Source organism: Paramacrobiotus metropolitanus, unplaced genomic scaffold (assembly GCF_019649055.1).
Source record: "Paramacrobiotus metropolitanus isolate TYO unplaced genomic scaffold, Prichtersi_v1.0 Parri_scaffold0000050, whole genome shotgun sequence".
In the NCBI taxonomy this organism is placed as follows: domain Eukaryota; kingdom Metazoa; phylum Tardigrada; class Eutardigrada; order Parachela; family Macrobiotidae; genus Paramacrobiotus; species Paramacrobiotus metropolitanus.
In genome coordinates, this window is record NW_026570270.1 from 570,716 (window position 1) to 597,974 (window position 27,259).

General features: G+C 41.5%; 5 protein-coding genes and 1 long non-coding RNA gene across 14 annotated transcripts; 4 read left to right on the forward strand and 2 right to left on the reverse strand.

Moving 5' to 3' along the window:
• Positions 1–1,640: 1,640 nt before the first annotated feature.
• Positions 1,641–7,791, forward strand: LOC129592166 (double-stranded RNA-specific editase 1-like). Its single transcript, XM_055488138.1, has 4 exons — positions 1,641–2,600; positions 4,708–4,991; positions 5,600–6,154; positions 7,138–7,791. Exons 1-4 carry the CDS (start codon positions 2,033–2,035, stop codon positions 7,555–7,557), a joined length of 1,827 nt encoding a protein of 608 aa, XP_055344113.1. The 5' UTR covers positions 1,641–2,032; the 3' UTR covers positions 7,558–7,791.
• Positions 4,756–9,941, reverse strand: LOC129592167 (maleylacetoacetate isomerase-like). Its single transcript, XM_055488139.1, has 3 exons — positions 9,431–9,941; positions 8,217–8,505; positions 4,756–4,948 (listed from the first exon to the last, which is right to left on the reverse strand). The coding sequence occupies exons 1-3, from the start codon at positions 9,785–9,787 to the stop codon at positions 4,905–4,907; spliced, it is 690 nt and encodes a 229-aa protein (XP_055344114.1). The 5' UTR covers positions 9,788–9,941; the 3' UTR covers positions 4,756–4,904.
• A 323-nt stretch (positions 9,942–10,264) lies between these two features.
• Positions 10,265–11,951, reverse strand: LOC129592177 (maleylacetoacetate isomerase-like). 2 transcript variants are annotated; one of them, XM_055488148.1, is made up of 2 exons: positions 11,383–11,951; positions 10,265–10,804 (listed from the first exon to the last, which is right to left on the reverse strand). In XM_055488148.1, the coding sequence occupies exons 1-2, from the start codon at positions 11,752–11,754 to the stop codon at positions 10,484–10,486; spliced, it is 693 nt and encodes a 230-aa protein (XP_055344123.1). In that variant the 5' UTR covers positions 11,755–11,951; the 3' UTR covers positions 10,265–10,483. The 2 variants fall into 2 exon arrangements, with proteins under 2 accessions (XP_055344123.1, XP_055344124.1); XM_055488149.1 differs by having other exon boundaries at positions 11,398–11,945.
• A 1,085-nt stretch (positions 11,952–13,036) lies between these two features.
• LOC129592186 (uncharacterized) lies at positions 13,037–14,854 on the forward strand. The gene is made up of 3 exons (XM_055488160.1): positions 13,037–13,493; positions 13,561–13,704; positions 14,401–14,854. Exons 1-3 carry the CDS (start codon positions 13,433–13,435, stop codon positions 14,643–14,645), a joined length of 450 nt encoding a protein of 149 aa, XP_055344135.1. The 5' UTR covers positions 13,037–13,432; the 3' UTR covers positions 14,646–14,854.
• Positions 14,855–15,430: 576 nt separating this feature from the next.
• Positions 15,431–20,182, forward strand: LOC129592141 (uncharacterized). Of its 4 annotated transcripts, XR_008690930.1 has the most exons (10): positions 15,431–15,702; positions 15,782–16,034; positions 16,309–16,580; positions 17,438–17,745; positions 18,083–18,271; positions 18,352–18,727; positions 18,881–19,012; positions 19,126–19,330; positions 19,388–19,513; positions 19,598–20,180. It is a non-coding gene; the product is annotated as an uncharacterized LOC129592141 (long non-coding RNA). The 4 variants fall into 4 exon arrangements; XR_008690931.1 differs by having other exon boundaries at positions 15,431–16,034; positions 19,132–19,330; positions 19,598–20,182; XR_008690929.1 differs by having other exon boundaries at positions 15,431–16,034; positions 19,598–20,179.
• A 950-nt stretch (positions 20,183–21,132) lies between these two features.
• LOC129592086 (clathrin heavy chain 2-like) lies at positions 21,133–27,086 on the forward strand. Of its 5 annotated transcripts, XM_055488043.1 has the most exons (17): positions 21,133–21,425; positions 21,533–21,785; positions 22,101–22,375; positions 22,564–22,875; positions 23,195–23,383; positions 23,468–23,834; positions 24,030–24,100; positions 24,172–24,420; positions 24,499–24,674; positions 24,737–24,862; positions 25,003–25,126; positions 25,209–25,327; positions 25,409–25,486; positions 25,599–25,797; positions 26,214–26,418; positions 26,487–26,612; positions 26,693–27,086. In XM_055488043.1, exons 1-17 carry the CDS (start codon positions 21,363–21,365, stop codon positions 26,881–26,883), a joined length of 3,123 nt encoding a protein of 1,040 aa, XP_055344018.1. In that variant the 5' UTR covers positions 21,133–21,362; the 3' UTR covers positions 26,884–27,086. The 5 variants fall into 5 exon arrangements, with proteins under 5 accessions (XP_055344018.1, XP_055344017.1, XP_055344019.1 ...); XM_055488042.1 differs by having other exon boundaries at positions 25,209–25,486; XM_055488044.1 differs by lacking the exons at positions 26,487–26,612; positions 26,693–27,086 and adding an exon at positions 25,882–25,958 and having other exon boundaries at positions 25,209–25,486; positions 26,214–26,383.
• Positions 27,087–27,259: the final 173 nt, after the last annotated feature.

Genomic DNA, 27,259 nt, shown 5'->3' on the forward strand with positions numbered 1-27,259 from the left:
TTTTTAGGAATTTTATCAAATCAATCTAATTTCACAATTTGCCGGTCGGCTGTTCCCAGTCAGCTGCAGTTTGGTCAGAAATGTACGTAATGATATTATTTTTGGGAAAAAAATGAAACTTTTTTGTTCTGGCTATGGTAACAACAATACTATGACATTGTTTGATATACATATAAAATATAATTAAAGCATATACATAATTGTATACCGCATGAACAACCTAAGAATACTATATTTAATTATATGGAAGTAGTTAAATTGTACTCGCATTAAAAGTAACAAAAGTAATATGATCTGCTTAGTTTTTGCTGTGAACAGTAATCAACGTTGAACAACGATTTGAATTTCATTCATAAACATGTGAAAATGTTTTAGAAACTGCGCTTTATCCAATAGATGAGTAGTTGAGTACGTATACGTCGGGAAAACATTTGCTTTCATTTCCGGCTTAAAAATCAGAACCCAATGCAAGTACAGGGTAATACACCAAGCTGCAACCTTGTACAGTGGTACACAGTTGCTTTTTGTAATGCGGAAGTAATGACAGTATAATGTGAAGTTCTAGCAGCGAAATATGGATGTCCACATTAAATTTTAATGTTACATGTGTTTAATCAATGGGATCGGATTCACACATAATTTGTCGTATTTTCACTAATTTTCTTATACCGTTAAGTTGTTAGGTATTTTAGCACCAATTGTGATCGCTTTTGATTACTGCTCATTGTCATTTAATTTGGCAGTTATGTCCAAGCGCAGGCCACGTATAATAAATCACATGAAAATTAATGTGTCAGTATCTTACATATATCATGCGTAAAACAAAACCAAATTAAAGGACAACCCAAGTAAAAAAATTGAAAATACCAATCACAGCCGAATTTTCAAAGGAGTATATGTAGAACTAAAATGATTCACGGACACCGGTGGGCCGCGGTTTGAACGACAATTAAGCAATAGATTTTTTCGCCTTGCCACCTAGGAAGCTAAAAGAATTACATTTATATAAATATAATTTGTAAAATTATTGTTGTTTACTGTAGTTATTCGCACCAGCTTCTGTACTTATTGCATAATCGTTGTTCAAACCGCGGCCCACCGGTGTCCGTGAATCATTTTAGTTCTACATGTACTCCTTTGAAAATTCGGCTGTGATTGGTATTTTTTCAATTTTTATACTTGGGTAGTCCTTTAATGTTCTACAGCAGAACAGTAGAAATATTATTATAATCGTTTTATACATAAATGATAATTCTGCTCGTAGAAGTACTTATGCTTACAGCTTACTTAACTTGCCGACGCCGAATTAAACACGAGGCTGTGGAGTGTGGAATGCGGTAAACACCGCAAATCTGGTTATTATTCAGTCGCTACACAAATTCTGTACAATTTATATCATAAAAGTCAAATAAAGTTTTATTTCTCAATATGTACAAGGCGAGCTTCGCTAATAATAACAAATGACAAAGTGCAAAGTCAAACTACAAAGTACCAATAACTGCAACGTACATAATTGGCGACCGCCCACCGGGGCGTCACTTCATTCATTTCTGGACCGTTCGGGTCAGCTGACTTATCTCACATGACTGTCACAAGAGGCAATGCTGAGCCCGTTTCAGTTGCAAACTTACAAAAAAATTTCCTTTGTGACTCTGTCAATCATACGTCCATAAATTAATTTCGGTGGTATAACGCTATAACTGATATTGATATTCAGTTTTATTCTGGATCTGCGAAGCGACTTCTTTCCCTAACGGTTCGGCTTTTTATTTATGTCGGTTGTTATTTATGTGTATGAATGTCGGTCTCATATCTATATTCGTCACGCAGTCGTGCAGCGATTTAAGGATCAAGCATTCAAGCGTATGCAGAGAACCCTGTGCCTGCATTCAGGATTAAAACCCCTGGCTTCCCATAAAAACCGCTGGAATTTCTTCCTGGACACTATAGTGTCGCACTGCTTTAGAATGTAGTCACTGCTGAAAGTGTTGAATACTGAGACGTCGCACCATTATAATCTGGACGCTCGATCATGGACACTATGGACCTGGTACCCCCGGCCAAACGCAAACTCCCCATCAGTCTGCGCGCTCGCAAGATCCTAGCCCGGCAGGGACTGCTCGATCTGAGCCTGCAGACCCCCAGCAGCACCGGCTGGGAACCGGACATCCCCACCCCCGCGCCCCTGGAACCTCCCGACGACGTATCATCCTCCAGCGACAGTCCCCCCGTCGCCGTCCTCCCCACCCCCCTCGAGACCCTGAAAAACTACGTCCAGTCCGTGGAGATGAAGCGGTTTGCGCCGGTGGTGCAGCGATTAAAGGATCAAGCGTATGCGGAGAACCCCGTGGGGTTCGTGCAGGAGTTCTTCGCGTTGGGGGCACAGCAGGGGACGTTGGTGGTGTGGGTGGACGGGGGCGAGGTGCAGACGGGGCCGGTGTTGGCCAGTCAGGATGGGACGCCGCGGTGGGAGCAGACGGTGGAGTTGTGTGGGAGGGGGTTCACGGCGCAGGCGAATAATAAGCGGGCGGCGAAGAATGGCGCGGCGCTGGCGGCGGTCCAGTGGATTTATGACTGCCTGGATGATGTCCTGTGCATAAGTAAGGCAGGCTTATTTTCCAGTGGAAATTCAGCGGAAAAAAGTGATTGCGATAACGAAATTATTAAACTTTACTAAACAGGTGAATAGGTAAATAAAATTAATTTGCAAAGTAAATTAGGTATGTAGAAAATTATTAGAATTATTAGATAGCTGATATTGAAATAAATTAGGCTGATAAATTATTACGAAAATTAGGTGTGTAAATACATCAGTAAATAAGCTATTTAGTGAATTAGGCAGATAAATTAATAAGTAAAATCGGTATGTACATAATTAAACCGAATTGAATTAATAGACAGTTAGCCACGCAGCGATTGTAACCGAATGATGGTTTTTTTCGGATTAAACTGCATCTGACTGGTAGTCAACCTGACATACATAGTTCTATTTGACCGGATACTGATGGCTTCTTTTGTCAAAATTTCGTATTGATGATACCGATTTTTTTGACGATAATTTCGTCGCGATTCGATGGATATTGCCGGTAGAATGGCAAACGCCGCATTAAACCGAATACCGAAAGACCAATTTCTCGAAAGTGGAGCCGATCTCGAAACTCGAGAGCCGAAAGGCATTAACGCCGACTCCGTAATATTACGGTTACCGATTTCTGCTATCGATAGCGAACATATACCGAAATGCGAAATAAGTCGCTAGGACCGTAAAGAGTTTCGCACGTGTGCGGAAGTTACGCGCCGGAATGAAAGACTTGCCTCTTGGCGGTAGCAGGCAACAGGATATCGAATACGTGTGTATAAATAAAATAGCAGCATATATAAATAAAAATATATAAATAAAAAATATAAATAAAAAATATGTAAATAAAAAATATATAAAAAAAGAAATATAAAATGTGTTTGTATAAATAAAATAATCGCGTACTTTTGTTGCCGTTATTCGGCATTAAAAGTATTAAGCATCTACCGTTGACCGTTAGAGTCTATATGACCGATTCGGAAACACGGAAAAAGACCGTACTACCGCTACATACATACCGGTAAATACTACATACATTCTGGTACATACATACCGGTAAAATATAAAACCGTTTTTCCTGGCGAAGCTATGACCGGATCGTGCAGCGATAAGCCGAACGCAATAAGCGTTATCGATAAGCATGATGAAAACCCGCAAATACCGTTTCGGGAAATTGCCCGACTCCGTAATATTACGGTTACCGATTTCCGCTAACGATAGCGAACCTGCCGAACCTATACCGAAATGCGAAATAATCGCTACGACCGTTAAAGAGTTTCGCACGTGTGCGGACGTTACCGACCGAATGAGAATCTGCCTTTTGGGCAGCCACCGGCTCAATTCTGGTCCATTGCCAGCCGTCTTAAGCGAGCGAAACGCTTTTGAAGAATAATTCACTTCGGTTACAGCGTCACTTGGAACCAGTCCACCGGAAGCGCGTGGATCCTGCGGCAGTGCTGCATGTGCAAAAGAATTTAAAATGGATGGATAGTGTGTACAACATATGCTGGAATTATGGAGTGAATTACTGGATAGAGGATAATATCGGGTATGCGTACAATCATTAATATCAACGGCATGGGTATCCTTGGATTGCGCGATATGCTGGAACTGGTGGCTGTGCTTGGGGATCACTGTGTGCGCTGATTGGCTGGCATCCGGCTGGCGGCTTCTAACACCTAACCTGTTGCAGTTGCTACCATGCTAACGTAGAATACGGGCTCGTTTCATGGCACGGATAAGGAGTACATTAGTGCTTACACTTAAAAGAGTACATTAGTGTTATATTAAAAGTTTTAATTTTTTTGAAAACTGATTTTTTGGTTTCGATAATCCCGTTTTGCTGCATCATTTCAATAGTCAAAAAAATAGCCAACAAAATAACAAATTCAAGCGCGGGCACACTACATTTCTTTTTATTGGATACTTGGTACGCAAATTCACACTGCTTGTTTTCGGTTTTAAAAATTCGTGTCTCAACTACGATAGCGGTTTGTCTTCCAACCGAGCTGAAAAAAGTAATGTAATTAATTAGGATTATTTTCGGAAACCCAGCAGTGCTGATTTGATCGTTCCGGGCGCGTGTCCTGATTGTTTGTCTTAATAATTTAAATTCTTCTTATGGATAGAACTTCCCGGAAAATCGAAATTCCCCCCGCAGATCCCAGCCAGACCGATCGCCGTTGCGAAACCTGCGGTACCTCGCGTTCTTCCGGGGGATGCCGATAACACCTTCGCCAATCGCGTTGCCGAACTGGTGCATTCCAAATACGCGGAGGTCATGGAGCGGTATGGTGTGGCGGAGGCGTACCGCCGGTATGCCGTTCTAGCCGGGATTGTCATGGAAATGGATGGGAAGATGGAGTGTATCTGTGTGACAACGGGGACGAAATGTATCGATGCACAGCAACAGGTGGGCACATAATTTAAATTTTGTCAATTATTTATCAGCTTTTATTATTTCGCTTAGTACAGTTGGTATGCGTTCTGCGTGGTGCGTTTAATCTGGCACCACTGCTGTAAATTTAGTATTGCGCTGACAGCTGTAAAACAGCAAAATTGCGCAAAAAACATTCATTCAGCACTTTATCAATTTATCAGCAAAACAGCAATTAGAATGATTATAACCGTAGCCGATTTACCTCGTCACAACGTTTTGGCTTGAGAAATTACTTAATTACTAATTCAGTTCGTAAGAAATAGTTATCGTAACAAAATGTCAGGCACCAAGCTTCTGGAAGTTTCACAGCAAGCACACTGCGCAACGTTTTTGAATTGTACTATTTAAAGTGGTCAAAATGTTTTTCCTGTAATGCACAGAAGTGTTTTCCAACTATGTCTGTACGTAAGCTCAAATGACGGATATAATGGTTATTTATATTTTTGTAAATATGAAAATATGAATTTGAAGGAACGAAAAGGGACAGAATAATGTTTCCGAGTTTATCATTGCGAGAAATATTATTATTATTAGAAAAGAAATAAATGTTCGCATTCGATAGTTTCCATTCTTCGTTGTAGAGTTTAACCGGGCAGACAGTGAAAGACATGCACGCCGAAATCCTGGCCATCCGCTGCCTGAAACGCTTCCTGTGCGCCCACATCGCCGCGCACGCCTCCAACCCCGCCACCTCCCTCTTCCACCCGGACACCACCCCCCTGACCCCGCGCGCCACCTTCACCCTGTACATCTCCTCCGCGCCCTGCGGGGACGCCCGCGTCTTCTCCCTGAGCGACCACGCCGACGGGACGGACGCCCACCCGCAGCGGCAGTGCCGTGGGCAGCTGCGCATCAAAATCGAAGCGGGCATGGGCGGCGTGACCGTGCCCCCGGGGCACAGCGGCCGGCAGTACTGGGACGCGGTGCTGGGCGGGGAGCGCATGCTGGTGATGAGCTGCAGTGATAAGCTGCTGCGCCGCAATGTCGTCGGCGTGCAGGGCGGGCTGGGCGCGCTGATGCTGCGGCCAGTGTACTGGAAGGCCGTGGTCATGGGGCATCTGTGGAATGGGGATCATGTTGGGCGGGCCATGTTCGGACGGTTGAAACCGGCCGCGGAGACGCTGCGGGAATTACAGGTAAAGAGAATATGGACTGTTTGCGCTAGAAAATGTTAAAAACTTCAGAAATTTAGAATCGTAGAAATTTTTACTATTTTACTTCCGTTACTATTTTATTTTAGTACTGTTTTTTATGATTTTATTACAATTACGTCTCACAATTTTTGTTGTCTTAATTACTAATTAGCCACATCCAGTAATGCCGATCGAAATTTTAGTCGGCCTGGGCGTTTAACTGAGAAACCACTATGATCTTGCTTTCTCGTCGCTTTCATAGTTATATGCTTTTTTTACTTTTTTTACCGCTTTTTCTTTGCTTCTCTTATTGTTTTCTTTACGTGACAGCGCGGTATCCTGATTTTGTGGTCGGTAATAATGTTTAAGTGTTTGAATTTGTAATATTTCCGCTTGTGTTCAAGTGGAAAAAATATGTAGCTGCACGCCACTGTACGGTATGAATTGATGTAGAATCGTAGTGCATTGGCTGATTGTTGAACTGTTACCGCCATCGATTTCGACGAGATATTTAAGATGACAGGCAATGTTCTAATCGAATTTCATAATTGTTAACCGTCTACGCTTTTTATTGTTTGTCGTTTTCATTTCTGTTACTGAGTTAAGATGTAGTAATCTTTCCTTGACATTTGTATACGAGTATACTTGAGTGGGCGAATTAAATAGTCTGTTCATGCACCACTTCTACTATTTTGTAAACAAAAATAATAATAAGTAACAAGTAATAATAAGTGCAACAGTAATTAATAAGTACAATACAAAAATAATAATAAGTAATAAGCAGACATATTTGTTTTATTTCCTGAAAAAATATTATAAAAGCCAAAAAATATTACGATTCTTCTGCTTTTTATGGATTTTACTTGAAAGTATTAAGAATGTTTTGATAATATGCCTGGGAATGAGATCGAGCACTTACTCTAGGCATTTCGGGAATTGCCCGCTTCGAAGAATTGTATAATAAATGAACGCTGCTTGATTTACAGGAATGCGGCTTTGCCTTCCAAGCGCCGGCCTTGCTGCACAGCACGTACGGCGAGAAACGCCAGATCACCGTCAAGCACAACATAGCCGTCGTCTGGCTGACCAACCCGGCCGGCGCCGACCACTTCGAACTCCTCAACTGCGTCAAAGGGAAGACCGTCGAGCAAAAACCCTCCGTGCTCTGCAAGAAATCATTGTTGGACGCTTATCTGGATGTGTGGGACCGGGCGGAGACCATTCTGCCGCATTTGGTGGAGCTGCGCGATAACTGCCCCTCGCAGCGTCCCACGTACGCCGTGATTAAAAATTTATCCGCGGAGTATGTCCGCGGGAAGGCGTTGTTTGAGGAGATGGTGCGCGCCAGTGGGATTCGGTGTTGGGTGCATAAATGCGAGGAAGAGGAGGGATTTGATGCGCTTTGATTTTTTTATGGTATTTTTCTTCTTTTGATCTGTTTTATGATTTTATGTTGTTATTTTTCGGGGAACGATTGATGATTTTATTGTGCATGGGTGTTAGTATGCAAATGATGGTAATTTGTTACCAAGTTTGATGGTTATTTTCGCTGATTGTAGATTAATTTGGTTGGAGTGGGTGATTGTATAAATGTACTTAGGTTGTATAGAACATCAACGAAGTAAACGCATTTCTCGCGAGATGTCAAGTGGTACAATGTGCCGGTTTTTTGTAAACTTTCCACCACACTAGAAATTTCTTTTTATCAATAATTTATCTTTTTGGCTGGTATTGCATAGGAAAACGTGGTATCAGGTTTATTGACGCATGTTATTAATCCGCTGAAGATAGACTATTTTGATAAAGGAACTGGATAAAGCAATTTTGATGATTTCTATAAAGTATAATTTTATTACAAAAATGTCTAACAGTTTTATTGGCACGATCTCAGGTACTTCCCGCACCGAGCGCAGTGATACGAATTAATTATTGCTCAATTACAGTCCGTTTTCAGACTAACTGTAAGAAGTTTTTAAAAGTAATAAAGGACCAGTTAAGGGATATTAATTTTGTCCAACCGTAGATAATGTGTATCATCAATAACATGGAAATTAAGTAATTTGACCTTTAAGTCCCGGTGGACAGTCGCGATGACTGGCGGCATGCGCCAACCGAAACGTCGGCAACTTCAGTAATTCGTCATAAATTCGGAAGATGCTGGGGAAGTTTACCGGGTCGGGATTGAAGCGCTTCGTGCGCCAAACCAGCCCGATCAGACACATATCCGCAAACGTTACAATGTCGCCAACACAGTATTTTCCGCTGGTTTTCGATATCAAGTGCTCCAGTGCGGTGAAACCTTTTTGGAAAAATTCCAGTGACCATGCTGTTTGTTCGCTCACTTCTTTTGACGCCTATATAAAACATAAAAACAGGAAGCAAAACACGGCATTGAGAAGCTCCTAGATGTGGTTTTTTACTATGATTTCCTTCAAAGTTTTACTGAAAAATTCATAAAACTATAAATTTATTTATAAAAATGTAAGTTTAAAAAACATAATTTTAAAAAACTATTTTTAAAAAAATGTAATTAATAAAATCATAATTTATAAAAATGTTACACCGTTACACCGCACAAAAGCGGAGAGAAAATAAATCATAATAAGATACAGTACATGGAAAAATTCTCAACTCGTCCATCGATGCTGTAGAGTTTTGTTGGTACTTGTAAGTACTTGCTACATGTAGTTGGTACAGTACGTACAAGCCTACGAGGATTGCTGTGTGCAGACTTGCAGGTAAAATACTTAAATAATTAAAAATAAACCGTTGCAATCCTAGGGTAATGATTGTGTCTGTGGAATACATGCAGTACACACAATATATCAATATGTACAAGCCCGAGCACATAATATTATAGATATCATTGACCATGGACATGCGTAAATACAGCAACAATTCTAAACTTATGGGTTACGCCAGCCTTCCTACCTCGGCGATCTACGGCACACTATTTATGCGGTACATGCATTTTGCATATTTATAGGTGATGCATGATAAAATTAATACAAATACCGTAATGCCCGTGTGGACGGGAGCTAGGCGAAAGTCAGTAAAGTAAGGGACGATCTAACTGCTGAATTACAGTTTCTCTTTGCACATAATTGTAGTGCATTGGCTGATATGGCTACTAATATGGCTACTAATATGCAAGTATTAGTACTCGTATGACACTTATTTTACACTATCTGTTCCTTTACATGCTCAGTATGTATTAAATCAGGCTTGTACACGTAGAAGATATTCACTTGTATGTTTTCATAACGTCACATTTTTTACCCGTTGAGCGGTGGCCGGATTCTGCAGTGGTACCATGTAAGAATTAATAATCTCCACAATTTGTCGCACACGTGCACGATCCAGGGAATTCGTTGGGAAGATGGGATGCTCCGGCCGGGTTTCTTCTAAATATTCGCAAATGGCAACCGATTGCGTTATGTAATGTCCGTCAATGAACAACACCGGCACCGTATTAATCGGGTTTAATTTCCCAAATTCCTCCGATTTCTGTTCGCCTTTCATCAGATTCACGGATACAGTGTCAAAGGGAATGGATTTCCAGTAGAGCACATTACGGACGCGCCATGCCGAGTTACTGTCGAAGAAATCGTAGAGGACTACCTTATTAGCGTCCATTATATTATATGTACTTCTAAATTTCTCAATTTCACAACGGGGGACCGTAGTGGCTGATATCCACAACGGCTGATATCTCTAATCAAATTTTATAAATGTACGAAAAGCTGGCATTTGGCAACAACAGACAGTATCAGCGTTAATTACGAGGTTTCTACAAATTACAGTGCAAGCGTATATTATATAGATATTCAGTATATAAATATATCAGTGCAAGTCTGCACTGCAAGAAGAGCGTCGTTGCTGGAAAATGCCCTTAGGTTAAACCGCTAAAGCAGGTACGAGTAGCGTTCTGTACTGTACAAGTGCCGGTGCTTTAAAGAATTCGATCACTGATTTTCCTTATTGTGATGCACTGCACGAAAAGTTCATACTACAATTGATTGCATAACGTTCATTTCCGTTCATATAATAATATGTACATCAAAGCGACGATATAATAATGTAATTATTATTTTTCTTTGCTCCGCCAAATTTGAGATTTTTATAAGTATCGCGATAGACTTACATAAAGCGGAAGTACGACATGTACATTCAACGAACGCTAATCACTCTAACAATGTTTTATGCGCACAAAAACTGTACTGCAATTCGAGCATACTGAATCCTCCGTTTAAGCGGTAACAGCATAATTCAAACACTGTCAACAACATACATATATAACAAGAAAATATATTTCAACGTCTGGGCGTTAATCTAATCGGACTTAATCGCTAGACACGCATCCGCTTTGATGTCCGCGGGGCAGTGTGGATGGTTGGCCGCGTGCGCTAACCGGAAGGCGTTCAGTTCCAACAGCTCCTCGTATAACCGGCAGATCGTGGGGAACTGTGTGAAATCCGGCTTTAAGCGCTTGGCCCGCCACACCTGCGGCACGAGGCACATATCGGCAAAGGTCACCGTGTCGCCCACCGTGTAGCGCCCGCTGGACTTGGCGACCAGGCGCTCCAGCGCTACGAAGCCCTTGTAGAAGAACTCCAGGGACCAGGCGCGCTGCTCGTTGGGATCACTGCAAGCCTGAAGTGGAAAAAACACTGAAAATTTAACAGAACGTGGAAAAATAAATTTAACAAATCGATCGGACAACCGTATTTATCGAGTAGTGCCGAGACAGTTCGAGACAAATAAAAATCAAATCAACTGTGAAATGCTACATTATTCACAATCCTTTCGAACAAATCGTACTGAACTGTACCCTTTAAAAATAACAGTACTGATAACCGAAAAAAATTACGAAAAAGACGAAGATTTGATGGAAAAAACATGAAAAATAAGCAACGATTTAAAAGAACGATACGGGGTGATTATTTATGTATTTTTAGTTTACATTGAACCTATCTGAATATTACGTTAAGGGAACAAAGCTGGTTTTATTCCTTACTCCATTTTTGAGTTGCTTGATTTATTTCAAAATTTTTGTTGAATGGTTCTTTATTTAATGCCCGCCAAAAACTCAAAGTTGCTAAAATTTGCTTATCAAAATTAATTATTATTGCTAAAATAATTTCTTGCTTTTGTTATGTAACGCATGGTGTGAATGCGAATTTCAATACATTAATAAGTGCTTTAATAATGCTAATTTAATTTGGCCTTACGCTATCTTGCTCGACCTTTTTGGCCGTGGTGGGATTCTGCAGCGGTACCAAGTAGGAGTTGATAATCTCCACAATTTCCCGGACCCGCGCACGCTGTGTTAAATTGTTCGGGTAAATGGGATTTTCCGGCCGGGTCTCCTCTAAATATTCACAGATGGCGATGGATTGCGTGATGTACTGTCCGTCGATATATAGTACCGGCACGGCACCGTATGGATTAATCTTCAGAAATTCCGGCGTCTTCTGTTCACCCTTAACGAGATCAACGGTCACCGTTTCATACGGGATATTCTTCCACTGCAGCACCGTCCGTACGCGCCACGCACAATTACTGGCGAAATAATCATATAAAATCACTTTATCCGGCGACATTTTTCTGACCAAAAATTGTTTAAAATACTAACAAAATTCACGGTGAAAATGTGGGCGATCGAAAGACTGGGTGTCTACGTGAAGAGAGTTAATTTTGGGTACAGTGTAGCACATGCTTGGCCGTGGGCGATTTTAGTTGTACTGTCTACGCGATACAGCGAAAAGATGAAAAATTCATCAAAGTTTGCTACTGGCAGCATGCCGGTGTGTACAAGTACTGGAGAAAACGCGGCGCTAGGTAATGAGTATACAGTCTAATGTAGCGGACGGGGATGGTATGCAGCGTTTTACCGGGGTCGCGCCCATACTATACACTGTCGCGACTGCAATTCCCACAGGGCAGTGCCCATGGGAAGTTAATAAGCAAGATATTCACTTAACCGCAGCCATTTTTCTCCTCATTCACTGATCGTGTCAAATCATCCCATGATGAGCGGCGATCAATTTGGGTGGAAGAGCGACTCGTCATCGTCGTTTTTATTATGGGCCTCTTCATTTTCGGCTCGGAGGGAATGCTGCTGTTTATTATTAAGGGAAGGACAAACAAACTACTAAATAATAGTAATAATGCGTGTGTTATTTGGCAGATTAATTAATGATTATTAATTAGCAGTCTTGTATACGTGATGTATTTGCGAGTTTTGCGTACTTTTACGGTTTTACCAAAGTTGCTGGTGTGTGCCTATTTAGTTAGAATCTGCTATGCACGTTTTCAGGTTAAGAATGATTTTGCAAACGAAACTGTGCAGAACAAACCCTCGAAGAAAAATGTTAACGCGGGTGAGCAAAGGCTGTAAAGTCAAACATAAATCACTGCGGTCTATGGTTTATTTTTTCGTGTAAAGTGATGAGGCAGAATGATTACCCAGCCGTTGGCAATGCCAGTCCAAAAACTACAATAATCACGAAAAATACAAGTGACGGTTATATTCATGCACAAAATTGATCAAATTATATTGAAGTTTAGCGATTAGTTAAAGCTTTAATCCGGTGCCGTTCTCTATGGCAGATCGAGCCGCATCGATCATAGATTATAATTTGATAGGTTCAGTTTTTACAGAGCTCAACTTATGAGAATTTAATGACTAATCACTCAATGTTTATTCCAAACGCTAAAACGCTGTTTTTCACACCAAAACCCTTTAAACCTTCAAGCGTTTAATTGCTAATAAAATCCCGCTTGAAACTAAGTGCGCCGTAAGCACTGCCGTCTACACCGCACAGCATGGTGGCATCGCTATGCGGCAAACATTTCCCGACAAACAATAAGGTACGCTCATATCCGGTCGGTGCGCGTCCGTACATACACATCATTCTATCTGGTGTATACATGATACATCATCCGCTTAGTAAAGCCAGTCACTGCCGGCTTCCATAAACAACCTCCCACCCGTTTTTCCATTGACTGGGTACACAACGCTACCAACGGCTCGTTAAATCCGGTAAACGCTAACACGATACACTGCCGACCCGATCAATCTATGAAATAACACGCCGCTTCCGCTCAACGACAGACTGAGCCGTATCGATCCGGGGAGTGCGTTTTTTTATCATCGCCACTGTGTGTGTATCGCAACATCCATTTCCGTAATCCGAGCATTAGCGTGTGTCTTACGCTGGCATATTGTTTGTGGGTCTTTTGTGTAATTGGGATAAAAAGGTATTAAGCGCGATTACAATGTATACTCATCCGGTGATTGTGTTGTACATCAGTGTATTCAGCGTCTTCCTGGAGCAAGGTGAGTGCATGTGATGTAATGTTGTTGTTGCTGTTCTCCTTGAAGACATGTAATGTTGTGATGGTAGTTTCCTGTCTGAAGTGTAAGGAATGCGACAGTCCGGATCAGCCGCAGTGCCCGGTGGTGAAGGATCGCGATTGTGGACCGGGATTTGATGCCTGTGTGACGTTCACCGGGAATTTTGTTGATCAGAGCGGAAAGAGCTTTGCGGGTGTGTATGATAATTTATGTTTATGTGCTTAGTAATTCGATCAGAATGTCGGTAATTACGGAATCTGTTTGCCCAGCACCTACTTAAAAGGTGGTCTTGAATCGTTATTATACATTTTCCTTTTCCACTAGTGTGTTTTCAAAAAATTCAATAAAATTAAAAAAATAGAATTAAAAAATGAACAAGTTCAAAATAAGAAAATTCAATTCGTCTACTTTAAAACAATTTCCGAAGCAATTCTTACACTATTCTTGCAACGTCTCGTTTAGAGCAATGCATGAGCTGTTTTTAAATTGTTTTCTGCACAGGTTCAAAAACCACGTAATTTGAAATGTTCAATGTTATAGTTCGCAACAGAAAATTTGCATCTGCACGCGCTGTTATTTACAGCGTTTTACACTGTGTGAAACGATATACTGTACTTAGTTATTATGCGACAATTTGGCGTTACAGTGCATACCACTTGTATACTGCTTACATTACAACGGTGCATAAAATCTAAGAGTTCCTATAATTATCTGTATTTCTATTCGTATGACTGTGTAAACGTTGTGTGTATTTTATAGGTGTGATTCAAAGTTATGTGTGTTATATACGTGTGATTTTTGTTTTCCTTTTATGTAATGATAAAAATGTCTCTATAATTCTCTGCATGCTGGTAAATGCTTACACTTTACAGAGTACATGCTTTTGTAGGAAATACCGTCAGATCCTGCGGCACACTTCAGAAGCTACAGCTGATCTCAAAAGATATCGGCAAGGACAGATGCACCAATGTGAACAACGCTAAAGATCCAGAAACCGGTTCGACATTCTCAGGACGCTTCTGTTTATGCAGCTCGGAGTTGTGCAATGCAACCGGCTCATCCAGCATGGTCATGTATTCAATGTTCACTGTGTTGACATGCTTATTACTAGCGGGACTCATTTCTACACACTAGAGATCAGAAACCCGAAATTCTGCTGACGCAGCAAAGTGTATATCTGTTGGTCGCACAAGAGGTGCTTGCACACTTTCTAACGGCAAAGGATTTAGAAATATAAACAGGGTGGAATGTATCAAGTTTCGGGAAAATGCTTTAGATACTTATTAGCTGGCTTTGATTTATGCGCACAAAATTAAACCATGCCGGCGTAACGGTTGTAAGTAACAAAACCAATAAACATGTGTTGTAGTTCCCACAAAAACAAAAACCGCCGAATAATGGTAGACAGACAGGTAAAACTTATTTACGAAATTTACTAGCTATACTCTGCACTTCAAGTACTAAAACTACGAGTAGTTAAGGAATGTTAAATACAGGTCGTACCTACAATAAAGTAATTGCCTTACTAAGTACGTTAATTATACGGTCATTCTCGAAAGACACGAGTGTAAAATCTTTAAACCGCCAAAAAGGTTCATGAAATGGCCCTTTTATTTGTTTCAAATAAACAAAACAATTTCAAATAAATAAAATTTAAAGCGATGGCAAATTTACGTCACACAACAATTCACAGACAAGGTTATACATTTTGACCAAAGCGTTGTGCTCATGTAGGTTTACCCGTTGCAGTTCCTCTACGAACAATTCACGGACAGGGATAAATCATAAGATTAGTTATAGTTGCATATCTTAATGACGATATCGACCGTGATGATAAGTGATAAAGCATGTAACTGTTTGTGGTTTTCACAGATAAGCAATTAACAAAATCTACTACAATTTTGGGTGCAGTTAACTGGCTGAACAAGAACGTCGACAGCGCGCATCTTGCGTTACTTTTGTTCCCTGGGCGCGTTTCGTCTACGTTGGTTCTTTGACGTTTACAGCCTTTTACTTCCAGCAAAAGATCTTTGCTACTTGTTTGAGCAACGCCGTAATCAAACCAACATCAAGCCAACATCCAGATCGAGCAGCTAACCAGACCACTTTCCCACAGAACGGCGATTCGGTTGTGAAAAAGTTTAGCGGCGACATGGCCGAGGCGATACTAAGTGTTGCGAAGATTGCGGAAGTAGCTGGCCACTGTTATAGCGCTGGAAGGACGGCGCATCGTGTTTCCCAGAATGCAAATTAAAGGCAAACCTTTTTAGGTTGCGGCCTTAACATCATCATCATGGATGTGTGGGAAAAACGCCAACATAACTTTCACCAACGAGAAGCTCCTTTTAATGGTATTCAGTCACGGCGATACGTGGACGAACCCGTCGCTTACCGTAATTGACCTCACCGACTCCAACCAGCCTCATGTTAAAGAGACAATCGTCTTCGAAAGACATGCTCTAAATATGAGCAGTATCACACGGTTTACTATAAGTTCTGACGATCGCTTTATCCTTGTACAAGGTAAGCAATTCTGTTTGTAGTGTACGTACATATATAGACTGTACCTATTGTCGTATAGCAACGATGGTTATTGTGATACTTCTTACTTGTTGTTATTACCAGTTATCATTCAGTACTTGAAGTATCGATTGTACTGATGTGTGGTTAATGAATAAATATTAACTGCAATACGGAGAGACTTCACACTGTTCGTGTCAAACGCAGGCAAAAATTAGGCTTTGTGACAATGTGATCAACGTGTACCTTGACGATGCCCATTGCTCGAATGTTTCAGACGGGGCTAATGTAGCCTGGTTAGTTGAAAGGAATAACGTTGATGGAAAGAAAGTCAAACTGAATCAGGGTCGTCCTGTTTATTTTTCTCAATGGTTACGTCACCACGGGATTCTGCTGGTGTCCAGCAGCGAAACCATCCATGTAAATACGTTCAATAACTACGTCTTTCGAAGACAACGGATAAAGAAAGGGTTGAAAGGGCAGATGGTTACGGACTGTCAGGAAAGCCAGCTTGACAACTGGTACTTCGCTGCGGTAATTCAGCTTAATGTGAGTATTAGTAGCATATTTGTTTTACCAGCAAACGTTTTTGTCTTCACGCATATACATCAACATTTCCGCGCGATATGTAAAGATTATAAGTCTGAAAAACGTCTAAGTCTCTAATAAATAATGGGTACGACTATTGCCACCCCTCGTACCCCCTTTTGACTATTGTCACCCCCTTTCTCACACTCTTTGACTATTGGCGTCTACTGCCACCCCTTGGCCATTTCTTATAAGAGTTCAAGACACGGGAATCAAGATTGTGAACCAGTGGAAAGGTACAAAATCTGTGTGGAAAAGGAGCAGCCATATGTACTTGACTCGGCGCTGCCGGCGTAACCCTCGATACCACTTCTGTGGGCACCACTGATTAAGAGAACCGGAAACAATGTCACCGGGAATCTTTTTTCGCGCGCGCAGTCCCAAGGGAATGGTCATAATTGTGGACTTTTCGCGATAGAATTCGCTGCGGAAGTCATTAGCACAAGAAATCCTGAAGATGCTAATTTTAACGTAAAAAAATATGGCCGCATATTAGCGATGCGTCAAGTGTCCCTAAGCTTCGCTTGGCGTCTCTCCCTGCCGGTGGTGACAGGGAAAAAAGAGCAGCTGGTTGCAAAATTAAAGCAATAAATCGAAAGGTGGTGGGAATAGCCAAAAGGGCGTGTGGTAAGGAGTGACAATAGTCAAAGGGGGTGTCTATTTTATTTAAATAAAGGGGTGGCAGTAGTCAAAAGGGGGTGCAAAGGGATGACAACTGCCATTTCCATAAATAATTCTGTGGTTCCGTTAGTATCTGCACAAGACAATAACCCAAGCGCTCTAGAATGCTTTATATTTTTAATGTGCGTTTCTTACAGACTCATCAACCGAAAGGATTTCTGGAACTTTACTGCATTAGGGATTATAAGATCGTGCCAGAGGTTATTGACGGATTTGCTGGTACATTCTTGTACGCAAGTCATGCGGCTTCCAAGAGATTTTGGTTGCCGATGTTGATTGGCAAGGAGATTGCCTGATTTTAAGAAACACCAAGCTAAAACAGGAAGACTCCATAAGAATGGGAAAATATGTATCTGTTATTAAAACATTAAGCATACGTACCGCGATTCTGACCGGGGAAAACTGCAAATTTAAAGCGGAAAACGATATTCCCGTTGCGGTTAGGGTAAGGTCACCACTTTACTACTCGTATGCAAATTAAATCAAAGTTCCTTAGAAAAGGTGCTTGAGCTTTGTCATTCGAGGTTCTGAATTTATGTTTCGTAAAACAGAAGTCTCCTATTTTTGCGAATGACCGCACATATGGTCGACTTATGCTTTACATTTTGTTTAACATATGTACGTATACAGTACTCGATTACTTCGATTATTTCGACCATTACTTTGAGCTCAGTCTTATAAAGATTTGTAATGCCATTCCATGCTTAACCGAGCATAGTTATAAGTTTATAACTGTAATTCAGAAACGTGGAAGTCTTCAACTTTATTAGCTGTTGATTCAGGTGGAAGACGGTGGTACTGATTGCCCTCTTGCAATTGTTGTGACCAAGAAAGGATATATGCATTTATTCGACTACCGCATTATGTGCCATTTGGAGTCGAAGCGAATTTTCACCGGTATCGCTACCGTTTCCGTTGTGGGACCTTTACGCAAGCCGGGGCTACTGACTGTTGTAGATAGCGAAGGAAAAGTAATTATTAGATAATCCAGTATCTATTTATTTCCGAAAGTAACGTCAACCTTACCCTTGTGCTGTTTTGATCTGCGTAGGTATGGGAAGCTGCAGTCTCCCTGGAAAATATTGTGCCGGTTCTTGTAGCTAAACATTCACCCCGCGAATCGGTAGAATACGCTCTGCTGTGCAAGCGTCCATTGAGGAACGATGTTTTCATGTCGACATTCGAGGGTCTATTACGTTACGATAAACCAGATTTCGGTGCCATTCTTCCCTTCTGCTTGTTAAACACCGGTCATTTGACAGTGGTTCAGAGTCAGCAAGTGCTTACTGAGTGCTTTAGAGGTTCACTGGGAATACTGCACTTTTCAGGATATATAACACAGCTCTCTCTGCAGTTATTCCAGCGGGTCAGCTTGGAATGGGTGGTTGCTCTTTATGAGCGTAATGAGACTGCTCCCAATGGCGGAGGTAAGTACTCGTAAAACGATACAGTAAACGGTGTATTTTTACTCTAAAATTTGAGTTGGGACTTTACCTCTTATATTAGAGTCAAAAATTTAGAACCGATCTAACAGGAGCAAAAAGTAAGTTCAATACATTTGTGTTCTGCACCTCTTTTAGGTCTTCTTAAGCTGCTAAATGTTCTTAGACTCCATTTGATGTCTAGCAGCGCTTGCCGAGGGAAACATGCTGGAACTGGCCAAGAAAATGTTTGTCGAAGGAAAATGCTGGGCAGATGCTGTGCGCGTGCAGGTCAGTGATTACTAAAAACATGCAATCAGGCAAACAATGAGCAAAACTGCTCATACAGTGATACTTAGCATCTGTCCCACGCTACGCGCGCATGTAAAACTTTTGTGCATCAGGTACAGCTTTCGGAGAGGAGTAAAGATTTCCTTGCCGTTAAAGAATTAGCGTGCATGAGCGGAGATCCCACCCTGTTGACTGAAGTTGGCAAAATCTGTTTGGACAACGGTCATCTAAATTACGCCATGCAGTGCTTCTTAGATGCGAAATGCTTCACCTATTATAACGAAATATGTCTGCTGGCGCAGATGGACAGCACCAACTGTAAATGTTTTTCTCTGGAGATCCGTCTGCAGAACTAAGAAAGCTGTCTTGATGCAGGTGAATGGAATTTACTTATTCGGTTTCTGGAAGGCATGCAACCCCCGGTCAAGAATTCCCGCTATACTGTAACGCTTGCGCTGGCCTATGGAAGGGCACATCGTCTCGCAGATTTGAACAACCTCGGTAGGTGCCGTTTGTAGATGTACGGTACGTGGATGATTTTATTGATTGGTGTCGATGACTTGCTTTCACTGTATCTGTACACAGTGGCCGAAGGGACCGGTTCAGCGGCTTCTCCCGAGTCTAAGCTCTGCCGAATATGCGAAGATGGTCCCAAGCAAATGGTGTTTGGGCCATGCGGCCACCTGGTCACCTGTGAAGAATGTTCCAAGAAGGTCGATTTGTGTCCAGTTTGCCGCAGCCCAATACAGCAAAAGATGAGAACATATGACTCGTAAAAAGGGAATCATGAGTGCCTTATAGCTTTGCAAACTATTGTCCCGGTTCACCCTGGAGCTTGAAAAAACCGAGAACCACCAAAATATGACGAACTGTAGCTGTACGTACATTAGCAGCTACATACTAATTCTAATGTATTGTAGCAATAAATATGGCGCATCTACATGTTAACCGGAGAAATGGATTTCGGTTGTTTATTAGTGTTTAACTTATCTTAGTAGTGAAGTAGTGTGCCCACGTTTGCAATCTTTTGTTAAGTATTGTACTGGCTTTTGCCTGTTAAAGTATACGAAGTGGAAAATCGAGTAATGCATGGGCTTCTGTAAAACATTATGAGATTCTGGGTTTATAACCACTTTATCGCAAACTGGAAAATACGTCCACGGACTGAAAATTATCTGGACAAAATACAATGTCGCTGTAATGGTGAACATTGCATTCGACAACCTGGGGTCCGAATGCACCATGGCAAACCAGTACACATCCGCCGGAATCCAGCAGATCAACACGGTAACCTTCGTCATAGTCGGCACAATAAGTGGTTTAACCCATATCCTTCTGATAACGCCCGATATCGGTCTGGTCTGGCCTTTTACCAGAAATTCAGTACCCGAGTAGCTGCATTAATTAAAGAATTGGTACCTTGCGCTTTCATTTCGATTCTGAACTCTCACGGAGCCACGGCTACAAATCAGTCTGAATAGACACTACGAGTAGTGATTTAAAACAGTAATGCTGGATGAAGGAGTCAGGAGGAATGGCATATAAGGGCGCACTGCTACCTATAGAGTACTTGCAAATTCAGCGCGGAAACGCGGCTTCTGTCCTGGGGACGGTTGGGTGTTCTCGAGAGTTAGAAGAGTTATTTTTCTTGTTCTGATTATTGGTATTTAAAGTTTGAATGTAAATGGCACTGGCTTGTACAAGTTGATAATAAAGAATACACTTGCAAATTTTTATAATTAGGTCAACAAAAACGTACTGTAAATCTCAGAGAAACCAAGGATAAAGTCGCTAAGTTACCAGAAAGATAGGTGAAGTGGCCAACATCTTGGCGCAACCGGAATCCCCCACCCTATTTTTATGACTGAACACTAATTAAAGTGATGATACATTTACGCGATAACGTGAACGCGTTCCTGGCACTTTATGTAAAGCGGTGAGTACCGTTATTAACTGCAATTACAGTTTAAGGCAACCCACAAACAACGATAAGATGTTGTAAATGTATATAGTATCTTTGATGACGTTATTCCCGGTGGTGATAAGTTGATAACGCACGCCGCCATACACACGTGCAGTTGCAGCCGTATGTGGTTTCCGCAGATGAGCAAAACGCTAATTTCTACTGAATCTACAAATTTATGTGTTTTGTACTTTAACTGCTAACTGAGCAGTTAGCAATAGGGCTAGTACTGCTATACTGGCATATGGCATTGGATTGATTGTTTTTCAGGTTTACTGGCGTTTTGCGCTGTTTATCTCCGAAATCAAGCTAACAAATCTCTCCAGATCGAAACTTTAAACCAAATCAGTAGAATTGCAGCTCGATTGTAATAAGTGCCTCCCTATAATGACCCAGACGCCCAAATACGGCATGATGGAACCGATACTCAGTGTTACAACGATTGCTGAGGTAACTAGGCATCAATGTTGCGGTGATAGTGGGGTCACTGGGGTAACTGGACTGGGGTACGCTATGTACATATTGCACAATCTGGAGCATTAAGAAAAACATTTCAGGTTGCGGTGTTAACATCATCATCATGGGTGCACGGGAAAAATCTCAGCATACTTTCCACCAAGAACAAGCTTCTTCTAACGATCCTCAGTCAAGGCGATACGTGGACGTGCCCATCGCTAACTGTGATTGACCTCACCGACTCAAAGCAGCCTTGTGTCAAAGAAACGACTATCTTCGAAAAACATATTTTAAATATACCCAATATTATACGATTTACTCTCAGTCCTGATGGGAGCTCCGGCCTTGCGCAAGGTATGCATTCGAATGCTTTTGAGGTTTCGGTAGAGCTTGGAGAGTAGAAAAACTTCTAGAGAAGTACATAAATTGCTTTAAACAATGCAAAAATTTCTGGTAAACCGTTACTTCTTGTTTTTTTCTGAACTTCTTAATTAACCGCTTGTTTTGTGTGGGTGAACGCACATCCATTTACTGTTGATTTACATATGTGTCGTATCACAGTAATATGCTATTGGACTATGAGATACAGTGAGTATCACTGTTCTTGCACTCCCGTAAAAGCGTGTGCTTTAATGAAAACTTTTATTTCGAAAATTCTGGATGCTGTAGACGGGGCAAATGTGGCATGGTTAGTTGGAAAGGATGGTGTCAATGGAACGAGAGTCAAACTGAACCAGGGTCAACCTGTTTGCTTCTCTCAATGGGTAGCTCCAAAAGGGATTGCACTGATATCCGACCGGGAAACCATCCGCGTGAACACGGATAACAAAGTTCTCTTGCAAAGAGAAAGGATAAACGATGTGTCGAAAGGTCAAACGATTACTGACTACCAGAGATCCCCACTGTTCTCCTGGTGCTTTGCTGCACTGGCTCAGTTAAATAATGTAAGGAGCCGTAGCACATACCGGTACTTTGCCGAAAAACTTGTATTCGTTTATGTTTTTCCTTCGGGACATTTAAAAATTATCATGGTAGAAAAAGATACATTCATTTGTAACTGCACATTGCAAATAATGGGCAAACTGAAACACTCGAAAGGCTGCATTTTGTCGATATCGATGCTCGTACCTAGATTCACCACCCAAAAGGATTTCTGGATATTCACACCGTCAACTATGGACAGTCGGCCCCGATCTTTATTGACGGTTTTGCTGGTGCATTTCTGCCTTCCGATGGTCGGGACTGGGAACAAGAAATCCTGGTTGCCGATGTTGACTGGCACGAAGACTGCCTGATTTTTAAAAACATAACACTAACCCATGAAGGCTTCCTGCCAAGGGGAGAAGATGTGTTTCCTATTAATATTTCGAACATACGAAGTACAAAGCTGACAAATGTAAACTGCACATTTACAACGGAAAACGACATTCCCATTGCGGTTAGGGTAAGGTCATATAATTATCATGCGCATTTAAACCAGAAGTTCCACAGGAACGGTGCTTATGTTCCATTTTTAAGTAAGTGGTCTAAACTCATAATTGTGTTCCCTAAAATGGCCGTTGAACAGCAACTCATTTAAAATTTTGTATTTTTAAGGCAGCTCGCTTTTTTATATGCTTTAATATTTTGACTATCAATTGGCCAAGATCAAAAGGTGGTCTGCAAACGTTGGCTGACACGATTAACCGGTCTAATTATTGAACAGAATTGTAAATAAAAAATTTTGAATAACCTCGTTTTTACAGTTTTTGATATCTGTTTAGGTGGACCACGATGCTGACAATATTTCACTTGCCGTTGTTGTGACCAAAAAGGGGTATCTCCATTTATTCGACTACCGCCTCATGTGTCATTTGGAGACAAAGAGAATTCTCACCGGTTTTACTACCGTCTGCGCTGTGGGACCCCTACGAAAGGAGACGCGACTGACCGTTGTCGATAGCGAAGGAAAAGTATTATTCCGCATGGATCGATTTCGTTCCAGATTTGTTGCTAAAGAAGCGTTAATCGTATCATCGTTCGGTTTTGATAACTAGGTGCAAGAAATTGAAATCTCCTTGGACAATATCGTGCCGGTGTTTGTAGCCAGAAATCTACCGAACGAAGCAGTAGTATACGCAGAGCTAATCGGTCGTCCGTTGAGGAATAACGCTTTCATGTCGGCATTCTTGGGCCTTGTGCGGCACGAGGCCCCAGATTTTTGTTTAATTCTTTCTTTCTGCTTACTGAACACCGACCATCTAACCAAACTTCAGGGTCAGGAAGTGCTCACTGAATGCTTTAGAGGTGCACTGAGACTTCCACAGTTCGAAACGCGTTTAATGCAACTGGCTTTCCTGTTATACGAGCGAGTAGGTTTGGAATGGGTGATTGCTCTATATGGGACTGGCTCGAACGATAAGGGTAAATCGAGCATGAATTTAAGTGTGCACGATTTGTGCCAGCACCTGTATATGTACTGCAGTTGCCTGTAAGGGTTTGCAGATAACGAACTCGAAGCCTATATGTAGCTGCAAAATCTGCTTGCGAAATCAGCATGAACAGTGCGTAATTTTGATAACACTATTAAGCTGTTTGTGGATTGAATTTGTTTTGTAGGACTGCTTATGCTACTAAAAGAAGTTCCACTTCCTGTAATGTCCCTAAGCATCCTTTGCAAGTATATCACAGTACGCATTTACAGTAAATCCTTTATTGCGCACTTGGTGCACAATAAAGACTAAAGGTAAGTATTTCGCAGCTCGCGGTGCAAAACGGAGATATGGGCAGTTTGATGTGGCATGAAGAAGTTGATTATGGTGATCGCATTCCACATGCGGAAAGTGTTGTTGACTTTCTGGTCTCCGGAAACTTACCAGCTCAGCTGATTGATCCTCTTCTTGAAAAGCTCTGTATCAGAGTAAAATGTCTTGACCGATTGGTTTCCTTTCGCATGGCCAAAGGCTTCCCTGTACAACTACGCTTCCTGCTTGAACAACTGGAGCTTACAGTACGACTAGTTTCGGTTTCCCCAGTTCTGTTTTTAACTTCCACTAAATTAATTTGGCAAACACAACAATGATTTTAGGACAAGAGAGCACAATTGCTCCGGATAATGACAAAAGTAGCGTTGCCTTTGCTGGACCGATTCACCGGTGATATTATGTTGCAGTTGGAACGACAGCTTGATCTTGACCTGAATTTGGAGCTTCTAAGAAGCATCTACAGAAACGTAGTGGTCGAGATGATTCGACAAGACAAACGGTATATTACAACGTTTCTACTTAAAATAAGTTAATCAAGTAAAAAGAGTGTTTTTATTATAGAACGGCGGCTGTTCGTTTCATGGGATATTTAGCCAAAAAAGGCATTCCTGACGCTTACATTTATACGTGTTTGATTACATACTACGCATCCAAAAATCGTTTATCTGAATTGAAAAGTTTGCTCAGGTGTGCATGGATTTTTTGGAATTTAATTCGTTGTAAGTTGTAACATACAGATGCATAAGCATAAATTTTGGATCCACTGATCATGCAAAGGTTAATTTATCGCTTAAATTTTATGAAGGGTTTTAATTTTTTTATGATAGAGATAACCAGTTCTACTCAGCGGCGGTAGTCGGTAAATGGTGTGAAGTGTCCAGCGATCCTAGAATTACACCACTGGCGCTATTTATATATGAGGAACGGGAGCTGGACGACGATTTCCTCCGTGTATGCTTAGTTTGGACTTTGGAACAACTTTAGTCCTGTATTGTTGTAGTTGAAAGCGTGAGACTAACTCTCGTCCCTTCAGGTCACGAACAAATTTGGCTATTTCCGGCAGCAGGCAGGTTATCTGCTAAAGCGTCACAGCGAAGTTCTTTGGCAAAGAGTGCTGGATGCAAACAGCAATCCTAAGCGCGCTAGCCTTGTGTATGCTATGTTATTTTTGGACGAAAATACAACAGCTTTCAATAATTTTGACCACATTGTGGTGCTGCTGACCGTTATTAGAAAAACCGATCTGATTTCACACACACAGCTGCTCATTCGGAAACTGTTAAGGAAAGGCTACAACAACGAGCAGGTCAGGTATGGCAAAACGTGTAAAATGTGTACAAGTCCAGACTGACCGTGTTAGTGTCCTTACAAAAACAATGAGATTATCTAACTCCAGTGAAGATTGTGTCCCGGTATTATACAGATTTCTACAGCGCTTTTCTGTCCAGTGTCTTGTGAATAGCCAACTACCGGAAGGCGAAATCGATAAGGAATACGGCGAACAGCTTAGCACGTACGATCCCTTGATAGTCGGAGCAGCGCTTGCAGAAGGGAGACTGCTTGAACTGGCCAAGAAAATGTTTGTACAAGGAAAGTGCTGGAGAGACGCAGTGCATGTGCAGGTTAATAAGTAGAAAACTATTCGTACTCGTCAAGGAGATCGTGATGGGATAATATTTCCCTTCCCTATAGTTATTACTTTGTAGTACTTTACGGCGACACTACTGGTAGCGTTTTGTAAAGAGAATATTCCTGGCAATTTCTGCACTGCGTGCATATGCAGGTGAGACTTGGGAGAGATATGATACTAGTTGACTTTTTGAGCAAAGATTGAGAAAGCCAGTTTTATCGTGGACGAAATGATGTTTTATTGTAAGCGTGTTACCTAACACAAAATGTATGCTGGTTTTGCTACTGATTTTGGTCAGCTGGTCTGCAGGTCTAGCGTCCAACGGACGAGAGTATAATGTTATACAAAGTAACATAGTTTACTGTACTCAAAACGTTTTTCGTACGTGCGTAATGCTTTTTTTATCAGATACAGCTATCGCAAAACAGCAAAGACTTCTTGACCGTTAAAGAATTAGCATGCACGAGCGGAGACCCGGGCTTATTGACCGAAGTTGGCAAGATCTGCTTAGACAACGGCGATTTGAATTACGCCATACAGTGCTTCCTGGATGCAAAATGTTTTCTCTATCATAACGAAATATGTTTGCTGGCGCAGAAAGACGATATCAACTGTATGTTGTTTCCCTGGAAATTCTTGTTCATAGATCTAGTTCGCAGATAACTAAATATTCTGTTGCAGGTGAATGGAATTTACTGATCCGTTTTCTGGAAAGCGCGCAACCTCCGGTAAAAAGTTCCTGCATTACTGTAACGCTGGCACTGGCATATGGAAGGGCACATCGTCTGGCAGATTTGAACAAACTCGGTTAGAATTTGCAAGTGTCACTTTTACAAGTGTCTGCCCATGACGACTGTTAACGTAGCAACGATTTCGTATGTGTATAGTAGCTGGAGGAACCGGATCGATAGGTTCTCCTGATGCAAACCTTTGCCGAATATGCGACGATAGTCCCAAACGAATAGTATTTGTGCCATGCGGTCACCTAGCCACCTGCGAAGAATGCTCCAAGAAGGTCGATTTGTGTCCAATTTGTCGCAGCCCGGTGCAGCAAAAGATCAAAACATACGACGCGTAACTCACAATTGCCTGTCTGTAAAATTCGAGCACCATGCACCAGAGTGTAATGTGTTCTAGCCTTTATCTGCATATTTCTTTAGCTACGAAGTATTTATCGAGGTTGTGCTGCTTCCATTCGGTACTTTCGCCATTGGGAATGTTCATTTGTTCAACCGAAACTACTTAGTAAATGCTGATATCTTGTTACCTCACCGCTGAATTAAAGAGAGGAATGTTTCGCAGCTTTAACCACTGATAAACATGAAAATACATCGCAAATGGAGAATACATAAAACAATGGGACTCTTTTAAAAGTTAAAGTTTTTGTGTTCATTTTATCTCAAACTGAAAAACCACATCAGCGGATAAAAAATCATTTGAGCTGAATACAATGT